Source organism: Scyliorhinus torazame, chromosome 6 (assembly GCF_047496885.1).
Source record: "Scyliorhinus torazame isolate Kashiwa2021f chromosome 6, sScyTor2.1, whole genome shotgun sequence".
Lineage (NCBI taxonomy): Eukaryota > Metazoa > Chordata > Chondrichthyes > Carcharhiniformes > Scyliorhinidae > Scyliorhinus > Scyliorhinus torazame.
In genome coordinates this window covers 188,477,975-188,492,495 of record NC_092712.1, presented here as the reverse complement: position 1 = coordinate 188,492,495, position 14,521 = coordinate 188,477,975, and the positions used below count along the sequence as shown (strand labels likewise).

At 41.9% G+C, this 14,521-nt stretch overlaps 1 protein-coding gene across 1 annotated transcript in view; it reads right to left on the bottom strand.

Moving 5' to 3' along the window:
• Positions 1–14,521, bottom strand: part of LOC140425184 (histone deacetylase 9-like) — a 1,432,561-nt gene that overhangs the window by 273,662 nt on the left and 1,144,378 nt on the right. The window contains exons 15-16 of the mRNA XM_072509184.1: positions 7,444–7,621; positions 1,696–1,829 (exon numbers count right to left, since the gene is read on the bottom strand). Coding sequence (XP_072365285.1) covers positions 1,696–1,829; positions 7,444–7,621 — 312 coding nt within the window. The remainder of the gene's footprint in view (positions 1–1,695; positions 1,830–7,443; positions 7,622–14,521) is intronic.

Here is a 14,521-nt window from a genome sequence, read left to right as displayed (position 1 = left end):
TTCGGGATTTGTGGGAAGAAACCGGAGCACCTGGAGGAAACCCACGCAGACACTGGGAGAATGTGCAGACTCCACACAGTCAGTGACCCAAGCCAGGAATCAAACCTGGGACCCTGGAGCTGTGAAGCAACAGTGCTAACCACTGTGCTACCATGATGCCCTAGGGCAACTAGGGTTGGGCAATAAATGCTGGCCTAGCCAGCGATGCCCACATCACATATAAAATGAATTTTTAAAAATTGTTCTCTCAGTCAGACTTTTCCATGCAATTATCCCATTGCAAATTCAGAATCAATAGCCCAGTTCATCACACAAACCTGCCTCCCATCCATTGACTCCATCTACAACTCCCGCTGCCTGGGGAAAGTGGGCAGCATAATCAAAGACCCCTCCCACCTGGCCTACTCACTCCTCCAACTACTTCCATCGGGCAGGAGATACAAAAGTCTGAGACCACGCACGAACAGACTCAAAAACAGCATCTTCCCCACTGTTACCAGACTCCTAAACGACCCTCTTATGGACTGACCTCATTAACACTACACCCCTGAATGCTTCACCCGATGCCGGTGTTCTGTAGTTACATTGTGTACCTCGTGCCCTATTATGTATTTTCTTTTATTTCCTTTTCATGTACTTAATGATCTGTTGAGCTGCTCGCAGAAAAATACTTTTCACTGTACCTTGATACACGTGACAATAAACAAATCCAATCCAATAAAATTAGAGACCAGAAGCGTAATATATGAACGTTTTGAGAACAGACAGATCTAATATACTCAGTATTTATTACATTAAACAATCACTTTCCTGGTCATTTATCAACAAAATATTGGAAAATCACAGGATCAAAATGTCTACTTTTGTAAAACTATTTATAATTAATATCATAGAAATGATAAAACAACTTTAATATAAACCTAATCAACTTGGTAAGATCGCTGGCCAATCAGCAAAACCAATCAGTTGTATTTGTTTTAAATCCTTAAATACATTCAAATCAGACACAGTGAAATGTTTTATCCTTTGACTCCATCAGAGCAAATATTGAAGTTGAATGCTAGCTTTCAAACCAATTCACTTTGGTACCAGAATCAATTCTTCACTAAGAAATTGATGCTTGAATTGCGATTATTGTTTGATATTTAAAAGTTTTTTGTTGTAAATTCTGTGCCATCCAGGAACACTTTTGTGTATTCTATTTGAACTTTTATTGCGGACTGTAAATTCGATTGGTTATTTGTTTTATACTTGGTGATTTTGCTTCCATACTACATAAATGTAAAATTACCTCATATATAATTCGATAAAACAGATCAGAACTCATAATTGCGACCCTGGAAAAGTATGCACTTTTTATTAATCGCATTCAAGATGTTCAGCTTTTGTGAATTCAACACAAGCTTTCTTTGTGCATTGAAAATATTCTTAACAATTTACCATTAAATGAAATATATAGTTGAAATATTTAAAGAGTGTTTCTTTAAAGTCCCATGGAATATTAACATTCAATGGATATTGCATATCGGGGCAAATAATTAATATTAAATAATTGCCAGAATGTTTCATCGGTTAACCCTTGAAATGTTTATTCAGTGTCTGGAAGTGGTTTTAGAAATTTATGTCAATTAGTCCATAGTTCGAGGTCACAGTTCCATGACATGAAAATTAGTGATTTCTTACACCCCACCTCACCTCACAAGTGCTGAGCATTCCCGTTTCCTGCAACCTTGACCAGATGCTCTGTATCCTCCCAGCATGCTCGGGGTGATTGCTATGGTTACCACAGATACATTGGTGTTTAAGCATGATTGTGTCATAGACTATTCCTGTAGTAGAGAATAGCAAAGGGATAAAGAAAAGTGTGGACTTTTAAAATTAAACATATGTCTCCATGTTGCAAAAATGACCCAACATAAGAGAAGAACGATTTAGAACACTTAGGTGAAGATTTTCCACTTTGCTGCAGTGGTAAGTAGAATTTTATTAAAGTTATATATTATTTATATTTTTTAAAGTTAATTTATTCATACAATATTTCAATCTACATTTCAAATAGCACAGTTGCTGGTGCTTTATAAGATAAACAACATTCTTCCAGGTCAATGATTTGTGTTACAAACTTGCCAGTGTAATAAACAGGAAGAAAGAAATTGTATTTCCCCAAGAAGGAAAGTCCTGCAGCTCTCTGTATATCAAATCCTTCATGATGAAGAAATCTGATGTAATGGATCTTGTATCTTATATCACCTTCAAAACATTCCAACTATTTCAATTTTGCCTATAATTGCAATGCGATGGTAGTGTACTGGGTAGTTATCCTTCAGTACATTTTGGTAGGGTATGTCTAAGAATGAACACTTAAATTAATTTTGAGGTCAGAATTGAATGACCTCAGATATTGTCAGACCATTATTAACAGCAGGAAACATGGACACAAACATATTAAGAAGCAGGCAAGGTTGGTAGAGAGAGTTTCAGGTATTTCTAGAGTGTCATGGAAATATATATGTCATCTACATAAACATAACTACCATGGAAATGGAAGCTTTTCTGAGATAGGCTGGTCTAGGAACAGAAAATGTCGACTTTACCAAATCTCAAGGGACACATTATCCACTGGGCTGCCAAATACATCAGATCAACCAGATAAGTTGCATAGGCATATCGATACAAAATCAAAAGATAGTTGCAAGAAACACATACCTTTCAGATAGTCTCTTTCAGCTACTGAAGTCAGGTGCACAAATATGCAAATATTTGACTTGATAAATCCAAAATGGTATTATACAAATGTAGCAGAGATAAAAGATCTAAATATCCTATTATACATAACAGACCTCAGTAGTTATTGAAAGGTGCATGCAGACCTAAAAATAATTGCGTTAAAAGTTATATTCAGAGCTCATCCTTACTGGGAATCAAAACCAGCAGCAAGATAATTAGCTACCAAGAGTACTATTTTATACTCCTCAGTCATTGAGTTCCAAAAGTCATTCATCACTTTACCACAGTCTGCATTTAGTATTAAGTTTGTTTACATTTTATCCCATTAGGTTTCTGGATGAGTTTTTCTTTATAAATCTGCATTAGTTTTAGTTAAACACAAACTAGAGTTGGCTCATTTTCTTGGGTTTGTTTAGCTAAAGAAGGAATCTATTCATTTTATGTTTCGATGGGGGTAATATTAACATCCCCAACTCTCCTGCCTGCTCCTCATAATGGAAAGGAGAGGGTCTAGGATGGTGTTAAAATAGCAGAAATGTGAAACCTGATACCAGACCCAACATGAACGTGTATACTTTGAGCTTCACTATGATGGGTTTGGGGCATCCAAGTAATCTGCTATAGTGGGGAGGGTTTGTGATTATTACATCTAAATGATGCTCCATTCCTCAGATTTGGGGAATCATTTGAATTTATCAGATAAGATCTGTGTTTCTGCAACTCATTACATTTCATTAGACTACTCTGATTCCAGCATTTCTGGACTACCCCAACTTCCCCACATACATGCTCCCCAACTACCTCCCTGTAAATATTGGGGCCCATGTCAGTATATTCACTTTATATTGTTATTAGTTTTCCCCAGGTACTTGCAACTATACCACCACCGCCAATGTTTCTACCTCATGGGGCTTTCTCCAGGGTGACTGAGTTTTTATCAGATCTTAAATAAAGCTGACATAATTTTTTATTGTTTATGTAGTTTTAACAGGATTTGTACATATGTAAGGATTATCTATCTTAAATAAGGTTGCTGACATGATTGGGATGGGTTGTTTCCTGAGGGTTGAAGTGGATAACTTTGTTGGTTAAACTGAGTTCCTGCTAACAAAGATTTTACTGATTTGCCAGAACACTGTTTTCAGCAATTTGTCAGCAATTAGTCAATAGTAGCATATTTACAGAAAAGTTCACCAATAGGCAAGAAAGTAACAGAAAGCTGCAATTTCACAGATTGGGGAAAGCTTTGTGGACATGGCCCTAAGGTGATATCCGTTATCCTGTGGGGCCTCCCTGATGTGCTGCAGTTTCTTCTTCACCATAACAGCCTTGTCTCTCTCAAATAGAATGGCCTCTGTCTACTAGTGATCTGATGACCCCCACTGTCTACTGAGTGATTGGACAGGATAGGTGAATGTGAATGACTGTCAGTGCCTTTATGCATTCTCAATGTGAGAGAGCTATTTTACTTATTTGCAATCATGACTTAACAGGGCTACTTCATTCTACGGACAATTTAATAGAGGGATAAATGCCATTCAGAAATTCTTTAAACTGCTCTTACTTTGAGGCCACTCCACATAAAAAGTCAAAGAGAGAAGGGGGAAGATGATATGTAGAGCACTTTGCTTGAAAATGTTTCCATATAAATGCTGGATATAATGGGAGTCAGGAAAGAACATATAGCTGTGTTTTCAATCTTCAATGTACAACCTCTGTTAGACAAAATAATTGTTAGCCATATACAGATTCATTGGGGTTATAACATAATTTAGGTGTAACCATTATATTTTGTTGAGGACCTTTACTGAGAAAGATATCTTGTTGTCCCTAATGGAATAAGGACCTACTGAACTATTGAGCAGTTGCAAGTCCAACCTTTTGGCTTACATTTTCCACAGTTGACTGAATGCTCCCAATTCCTACCCGAGGATGGACATGAACCTGTCTTGCTCCAGGATCAGCAGCAGGGTTTAAGGCATGTATCATTTTCATGAATCCATAAAATTTATTTCTAAGAAAAAAATACTGCAAGATCCAATACCTTCACCCTTACACTATAGTATATCTGTAACTTAAAATTAATTTTACAACATTTTCAAAACGCAAGTTACCTTGAAAATGATTACAGTGCAATTTGAACCCTGTATTAAAGATTGTGGTAATAACTCAGAAATAAATAAATAAATACATTTATTAAGGATTAAAATTTTTATTAAGTTTTCAACACATCATTACAATTTGATTGAATTCTTACGACTTCTGCAGCAAAGTGGTTAAAATATACATCACTTATAATTAGAGCTCTAAAGCTAGCAGCCTGTAGCTGTTATTAGAAAAAGAAAAAAAGAAAAATTTCACGTTTTAAAATAATACAACCTTTTATTTTAAAGTTTGACATTGTTTAAAAGGGCTGAGAATAAATGCAATTGTTGGCTTTGGTTTATTGCCTCAGTTGATGAAATATTCTGTGCATCAAATCCCTTGGACACAATTCAATCCCTAGCTGTGTCAGTGTGAAGCACATCATTCCCTCTTCTTCACGAATCCCCAACCCCCTTCCCCCACAATTCCCACCACAACACCAGCATTGGTGCAAAAAAAGGTCCACAAATATACATTAGAAAAGCAAAGAAAAGCACATAAATAATGGAAATGCAAAGCTGTTGGAAATACATAGCAAGTATGCACCTGTAAAAGGGAAAGTGAAAAGTCCAAGGTTTTCTACCTGAAATATTATTGTATTGTCTTATTCGAGATATTGATTTGACTTGCGTATTTCCAATGTTTTCTGTTATTGTTTAGGTTTCTATACATGACCGTCTAATTTCCATGCGAGTATCCAGGTCTCCCCCCTGTAACGTGGCCAGAAGATTCACAAAGACTTCAGAGAAGTGGCATTGGCCATTTTTTGACTATATGCAACATTTCTCCAGGGTTTCTGCCCTTCTTCCACCCAGATTTCAGCAAGAGATCAAAAAAGCTGCTGTGGAAACTTGGCCCCATGTTTTCCAAAATAAAGTAAGACAGTAAAAGATGTTAACTACAAATGAAATCTACACTGACTGTACACAAGCAGCAACAGCAGGATAGGCAATACCTCCTGGAACAAGTTATTAAAGTTGGCACCGTTTCCAAAATGTTTTCATGTTTACCATGAATAAATCAGAAAATAAAGCTGGAGGATGTAGTCCTCTGTCAAACTTAAAGCATTTAAATAAAAATTTAAGACTAAAAAAAACAAGTCTATAAGAATGGAGGAAAAGCCCCTTAATTGAAGCTTTCCTTTTCTTTATTGTGAATAACACATTTAGCCATCACTTTCTGACTAATTTATCACTTACATCGAATGATTGTGAGCACTACATTGGTCCAACAGAATGTTTTACAGTACACAAATTCAATGCAACTTGATATTAGACTGTGAATTTTCATAACAGCTCAACACAATTTTTAGTAGTGACAAAAGAGTACAGTGCTGCAGCAAAATATTAAATTGAACTCAATGAGTCTTGTAAGATTAAAAACTGTAAAAAGTTCTTTGTCAGTTAGTTTAGAAAATCAGCAAATCATACAAGTTTTAATAACCTTTAATAACCTTTCAAGGACAGAGCTCCAAAATCAAATGTAGAGCGAAATTACAACTTGCTGTTTATTTTCTGAATACAGTTACGCATTTCCTACTTTCTGTACGTTTCTTTAACTGTATTTTAGAACATTATTTGCCAGAAGTTTGCAGAGAATAACTTTTGCAGATTAAATACAAAATACAAAATAAAAAGGCCTGATCTAAAAAGTAACATACCCGTTTTTAAAAATAACCATGCTTTCCCTATATGACTGCAGAATTGATGGATTTTCCCATTAAGTCACAACGGCAATAATTGACATTGTTTGAATTAAGTCAAAGTGATTTTTAAATTTATTTTTATCTTACTTAATGTGAACCTATTCTGTTTAATCTTCCAAAGCAACAGGACATAAAATCACTTGTTCTTTTTTCTCCCCATCTGTGCTGAAAGATTTGTCAGTTTAGTTTGGGTTATGATTTTCTATGGGTCTATTGGTTCCAAGTAATGCGGGCCACGGAGTTCTCTATCACAATTTTGTCAATATGCAGCTATCTGAACTTTTCATATGCTTCTTTTTTATACTTTTTCTTTGTTACTCTGAAGAAAGCAGCGTTCCTTACAAGCTGAGCTTGCGCATTGATTTTCATTCCATCTGCTGACATAGTGTCAGCTAAACGTAATGAGGGAGAAAAAGAGCAAGAGCACAGGTGTAAAGAGGTTAATCAGTGATATAGATACAGTAGGTGAATGACTTGTTGGTCTAGGGAATGGATTAAAGAATAAGGCAAAAGCCAGGTGTTTGTTTGAGCTGCAGTCCTCTGGAATGGAACAGAACCTGCACAGTCAAACACATATCCAGGAGCAGTAGTATTCTGACAGAATGGGTTTTAGGCTGCTTTTAATTTGAAATCGGTTGACCAATGTATAGGTAAGATTAAAAAACGAATGTAGAGCAAATTAGTACTGACTGATCACTGACTGCAAATAATTGAAGATTTACGTGACATCAAACAGCAAATAAAACAAGTAATAACAGAAGTGTAACAAAAGTGCAATTTGTGGCATTTACAGCATTGGAATTTGTTGAGCTCCTAAGCATACTGAATTTAGAGCGCCTATTAAAGAATTCCTTTGGGGCTCCTACCAGTGGTATAGACGTGTCTGATGGGATGGTCCGTAGAAGAATGTGGTAATGTGGAAGCAGCAGGGGATGACTGTGTCCTGGACACGGGCCTGTGTTTGTCTAATCCTGTCATGCCAACCATAGCCATCTGAGCTTGGTACAGTCGAAGTTGGTGGACACGCTGAAGATCCAGGAGCTGCTGTTACCATAGAAACAACACAGTAGGAAGAAATGTGAGAGGGATCAAATAAGACACTTGGAGAAACATGTCAACAAATTAAGTTCATTCGGTCAGAACCATAATAAACACTGTGAAGACCTGAGGCCTAGTCAATAAATCCCTTCAACAGATGTTCTCACACTGTCAGTCACTACAACCATTTAGTATGGGAAACTTCTTGATCCCATTGATTATTTTTTGAGACAGTACTCTTTGTGTGACAGTTAAATTGTATAAAAAAAAGAGTTCAGATATTTCACAATAACATCAAAATTAAAATGTAACATTATGGCACACTGGATGTCATGTTGTAATCCAATAGGTGTGATAACCTCTCACAGTTGGAAACCTCTTTAATAATGCAGGACATTAATGCACTATTAGATTGTATGTAGTCTAAGAATTTCAGTTCTTTTCACTAGGAGATATATCCTTCGCTTCTGGAGTTCAGTTTATAAAATCAGGTAATCTTAATCCTATGAAGCCTTGTCCTCCCAATCACAGAGCCAGAAGCTGTACAATAGAACTAATGTAAGTTGAAATTGAAAATAGATTTGTATAGAAAGATATCGTATCCTGGAGTAGAGGGAAACCAAACACCATGCCAACAGAAGCTTGAAGTTATTGCATGATTAGAGTATTTCACAGCCGCATAAGCTTTTTAGTGCATTCTTACATTCGTTTTAAAATTTATTACATACAATTAATTTACCAATTTAAAAATGCACTTCATTCTAAGAAAGTGCCAATAATGTATAATTTAGAACACTTTGCATTCAATAAAAATAAGTATTTTGGTTTTGGCATACGCTTTAACTTATGTAGTCTGCACTCAAACTGTTGAAAATGTTAAAGCTGGCATGATACTTGCTGTAAGATTTAATTTGTGAACAAAATGGAATTAGATGATTCCTTATTCCAGGATGGTTGCAGTGCAATCTTTATTTACAAATTTCATGAAACAGGACTGCAGAGCATGTGGTTAAGGTAAATCAATAACAGCTTTTGAAGGGGATTAAGTTGCTTGTAAATTGTTATAACTTATTATACAAAGCATATTGCACCAGAAGCAATGAATTCCAGAAGTTACTGTAAAAATCAAATAATTCTTGCATACTTTAGTCAGGATTCGATTTTACTGCTCTACCATACATAATTGCATTATAAAGGAGAGAAGCAATAAGAAAAGAATCTTGGTTGCCAAGATGGTGTCCAGACCCAATGTCTTTTTAATAGCTACTGCCCGAGTTTACCTATAGTGGCACATGGTTTACATGAGCATTCCCTTACCTGAACTGTGATAACACATCTTGCTTTGTAGTCAATACTGAATTTTTCAGAATCAAGAAAAATTTTGTACAGTATTGAAACCAATGAATTTCATATATCCGATAAGCTATTAATCAAATGTGTGTGATGTATCTGCACAAACACCAATTTCAAATAAATATTCAAGCTAAATAGCTCTTAGACACACCTATGGCCAGTGAGCCATAACATTCAGCTTCCTCAGTCTAAAAGAAGTATGACTGCCACCCGAGTTTCTCAGTGAGTATATATATATGTTCCATGTTGTGTGGTACTGGAACTGAACCATTTAGAGCAGGAAGGCCCAGGCTTCATCCTTGGTCTGGTTTGAGGTAACTAATCTCAGCTGGCACCGCTGGATTAATGAGAGGAAAAATCAGCCAGGGTTCCTGTGGTGTTGGGCGTTCTGACACACAGATGAGCCAACACGGTATATGGTACAACGCTATTTTATTTAAACTTTCTATGTACAGTTTTGTCTTGATACTCTGCACGTGGGGATTCCCTGTTTGTGATCTTGTAACAGGTCTTGTCCGTGTCTTTGTCCCCCAGACCTACTGTCCACTAGGTGTCGTGTTTGTGCTTTTATGTGGTTGGTGTCCTTGTGTGTGATTGGTTGTGGTGTTGTGTGCTCTGATTTGTCTGTTGGTGGGTCCATCATGATGTGTGTGTTTGAATATCATGACATCCCCCCTTTTTACAAAGATATGTGCCTACGTGGTAATAAATATGATCGCGTCGTGAGTGCATCTAAGAGTGTGTGTGTGTTGTGTACAGCATGTGCATATGACGTAACTATTTACATGGGGTGATGTCGGGTGCGTCACATGAGCAAGGTTGTACCATAACAGAACATGAATGCGAACGAGAAAAAAAACTTGAACAGTGGTCCAGTCAGACGATATCTGGAACGATAAACAACAACAGCTTATCATATAAAATTGTGTAACTTGTTAGACATATGAACGGTGTTATAAGTCCAGTCTAATGGGCTTGCGACGAGTTCGGGTTGACCGCCTCAAGGGTGGGTCAAGAACCACCGGCTGATGTGCAAGCATGGCCATGGGTGGCGATGGAGAGGGCGTGATCTGCGGCAGCTCCACAAAGTCATCCTCGGAAGCCTGTTGAGGATCTGGCGTGTGCGTACTGTGTGGCTGCGAGCGTGGAAGTCGGCGAAGGGCGCGCCGATTGCGGCGACGCACTGAACCATCCGGCATGCGAACCAGGAACGAGCGGGGAGCCACATGTCGGAGGACTTCGGCCGGTGCTGACCAGCCACCATACGGTTGATGGACGCGTACTTTGTCTCCGGAGGACAGGGGGGGCAGGTCCGTCGCTCGTGTGTCGTACTGACTTTTCTGGCGATCACGCTGCATTTGCATGTTCCGAAGAACCGTCTCATGGTCTGTTGTTGGTGCCAGGATGGACGGTACCGTCGTCCTGAGGGAGCGACCCATTAGTAGCTGCGCTGGCGAGAGACCCGTGGATAGCGGGGCCGATCGATAGGCCAGCAAGGCGAGGTTAAAGTCCGATCCGGCAGCAGCCGCCTTGCACAGGAGCCGCTTGGCAATGTGGACGCCCTTTTCAGCCTTCCCGTTCGACTGTGGACGTAGAGGGCTGGATGTCACATGAGTGAAACCATATGCTGCGGCAAAGGACGACCATTCACGGCTGGCGAAGCAGGGTCCATTGTCTGACATGACAGTCCTTCGAATGCCATGGCGAGCAAATGTTTCCTTGCAGGCCCCAATGACTGCGGACGACGTCAGATCATGGAGAGGCATGACTTCCGGGTAGTTTGAGAAGTAGTCTATAATAACGATGTGATCTCTGCCGAGAACGTGAAATAGGTCAACACCCACCTTCGCCCAGGGGGACGTCACCAACTCGTGTGGTAGAAGCGTCTCCGGAGGTTGCGCCGGCTGAAACCTCTGACAGGTTGTGCAATTGAGCACCATGTTGGCTATGTCTTCATTAATACCCGGCCAATATACCGCCTCTCGGGCCCTTCGTCTGCATTTTTCGACGCCCAAGTGGCCTTCGTGTAGTTGATTAAGAATCATCTGGCGCATGCTGTGCGGAATAACGATCCTGTCTAATTTCATAAGGACCCCGTCTATGTTGGTAAGGTCATCTCGCACATTATAAAACTGGGGGCACTGCCCTTTGAGCCACCCTTCCGTCATGTGGCGCATCACTCGCTGCAGAAGGGGGTCGGTCGCCGTCTCTGCGCGTATGTGGGCCAGACTTGGATCATCAGCTGGCAGATTTGCTGCTGTCAGAGTCACGTGTGCCTCAATTTGACGCACGAACCCCTACGCATCTGGTGGTGTGCTCACTGCTCGGGAGAGCGTGTCCGCCACGATGAGATCCTTCCCCGGAGTGTAGATCAGTTCGAAATCATACCTCCTGAGTTTAAGTAAGATGTGCTGAAGGCGAGGGGTCATGTCGTTCAGGTCTTTGTTAATGATGTTGACCAGGGGGCGGTGGTCAGTTTCAACTGTAAATCGTGGCAGGCCATACATAGTCGTGGAACTTGTCCAGTCCAGTTAACAAGCCCAGGCATTCTTTTTCTATTTGCGCGTAGCGCTGTTCGGTAGGGGTCATGGCTCGTGAGGCATATGCAACTGGGGCCCATGATGACGTGCTGTCTTTTTGCAGGAGTACCGCTCCAATACCAGATTGGCTGGCGTCTGTTGAGATCTTTGTAGGGCGAGTCGTGTCAAAGAACGCCAGCACTGGTGCCATGACCAGTTTGTGCTTGAGCTCCTCCCATTCCAGCTGATGCGATTGCTGCCAGTGGAATTCTGTTGATTTTTTTACGAGATGGCGCATATTCGGTGTATGAGAAGCCAGGTTGGGAATGAACTTCCCAAGGAAGTTGACCATGCCCAGGAATCTTAGGACAGCCTTCTTGTCAGCCGGCCGTGGCATGGCTGTGATGGCGCTAACTTTGTCTGCATCGGGACGGACCCCTGATCGTGAGATGTGGTCCCCGAGGAATTTCAGCTCCATCTGGCCGAAGGCACACTTGGCGCGGTTGAGACGCAGGCCATTTTGTCGTATGCGGGTGAAGACACGTCGTAGACGATGCATGTGTTCCTGCGGAGTGGTGGACCAAATGATGATATCGTCCACATATACACGTACCCCTTCGATGCCTTCCATCATCTGCTCCATAATGCGGTGGAAAACTTCAGATGCTGAAATGATGCCGAATGGCATCCGGTTGTAGCAGAATCTGCCAAAAGGGGTGTTGAACGTGCATAGCCTTCGGCTGGCCGGGTCCAATTGGATCTGCCAAAATCCTTTGGACGCATCCAATTTGGTAAATATTTTGGCTTGCGCCATCTCGCTGGTGAGGTCCTCTCGTTTCGGGATGGGATAGTGTTCCCGCATGATGTTGTTATTCAGATCTTTAGGATCTATACATATGCGGAACTCGCCAGAGGGCTTCTTTACACAGACCATGGAGCTGACCCATGGCGTGGGCTCCGTGACCCTGGATAGGACCCCTTGGTCCTGAAGATCCTGCAGCTGCAACTTGAGGCGGTGTTTGAGTGGCGCAGGAACCCTGCGAGGTGCGTGAATGACAGGGATGGCGTCCGGTTTGAGTCGAATCTTGTACGTGTATGGCAATGTCCCCATGCCTTCAAAAACCTCCTGGTTGTGAGCAAGGAGGGAATGGAGATTTGCGTGGAACTCAGCATCTGGGAAGTCGGATATCTCATCTGGAGAGAGAGACATAATGCGCTGTACCAGGTGAAGGACCTTACACGCCTGTGCGCCCAGTAACGAGTCTTTTGATGAGCCGACAACTTCGAAGGGGAGTGTGGCCGTGTGCATCTTGTGAGTTATCTGTAGCTGGCAAGATCCTATGGACGGGATGACGTTCCCGTTATAATCAACCATCTTGAGCCGGGATGGCGTGATGGGTGGTTTGACCTTCATGGCCTGGAATGCAGAATATGCAATCAGGTTGGCGGATGCGCCGGTGTCCAGACGGAAGGTGATGCGCGACTGGTTGACCGTCAGGGTGGCACACCACTCATCGGCTGGATTGATGGCATTGACCTTGTTGACATCGATGACGGAAACACGGAAGGCATCCTGGTCCTCTGCATCACTTAACTGGAAGTCTTGATGCGTGGGCTGGACGGTCCTGACTTGTCTGCGAGATTGTCGGGGATGTGCAGGATCCATGGGTTGAGCTGAACGACAGTGGGCAGCATAGTGGCCCATCTTGCCACATCTGAGGCACTGTCGGTTTTTAGCAGGACATTGCCCTTTTAAATGTACAGCTCCACAATTGCCGCACGTCATGACGTCACGGCGTTCGTTGCGCCACTGCGCATGCACAGTGCGATCTTGCAGTGGGCGCGCCTGCGCAGTGCGTCCCTCGATGTGGCCGTTAGTTTTGGTGCGCACCAGCGCGGGAGACCGCGAAAAGCGCGGGAAGCGGCCGCTGTCGTCCGGGCCGTGGGTCGGGAAGTAATCGACGGCCTGGATGCGTTCGGCGTCGTGGGCGGCCTGGCTTGCCGATTCGACGGCTGGGGACCCCCTCCGTGCCAACTCGGACGCCTGATGTCGGGCAAAACGGCAGGTTGCATTCTCGTGGAGGACACAGGCTTCCACAGCAGACGCTAGGGTGAGGCTTTTTATTTTAAGAAGCTGCTGGCGTAGGCCACTAGAGGCAATGCCAAAAACAATCTGGTCCCTGATCATGGACTCTGTGGTGCTGCCGTAACCGCAGGACTGCGCTAGAATTCGGAGGTGCGTCAAAAAGGGTTGAAAAAGCTCCTCCTTACCTTGCAGGCGTTGCTGAAAGAGGTATCTTTCAAAACTTTCATTCACTTCAACCTTAAAGTGCTGGTCCAGTTTGAGGATGACCGTGTCATATTTGGATTGGTTTTCGCCTTCTTCGAACACCAGTGAGTTGAAGACGTCGAGGGCGTGCTGACCTGCGTAGAAGAGGAGCATTGCAATCTTCGTTTCATCCGAGGCACTCTGTTTTTCGTTGGCTCGGATTTACAGGTCAAATCGCTGCCTGAAGAGCTTCCAATTGGTATCTAGGTTCCCCGCGACTTGCAATGGCTACGGTTTGTCGGTGCGGTCCATGTCCAGAATGGCAGGTTAGTTGGCAGGTATCGATCCACTCCTGTACCATGTGGTGTTGGGCGTTCTGACACACAGATGAGCCAACACGGTTGTATATGGTACAACTCTATTTTATTTAAACTTTCTATGTACAGTTTTGTCTTGATACTCTGCACATGGGGATTCCCTGTTTGTGATCTTGTAACAGGTCTTGTCCGTGTCTTTGTCCCCCAGACCTACTGTCCACTAGGTGTCGTGCTCGTGCTTTTATGTGGTTGGTGTCCTTGTGTGTGATTGGTTGTAGTGTTGTGTGCTCTGATTTGTCTGTTGGTGTGTCCATCATGATGTGTGTGTTTGAATATCATGACAGTTCCCACATTCTGAACATATGTCTGTTTCTCATCAAGAAGCATTTATAAACTCAGTAATATTTAAAACATTATTAAATTGCACAAACAAGTATGATTGCTCGTC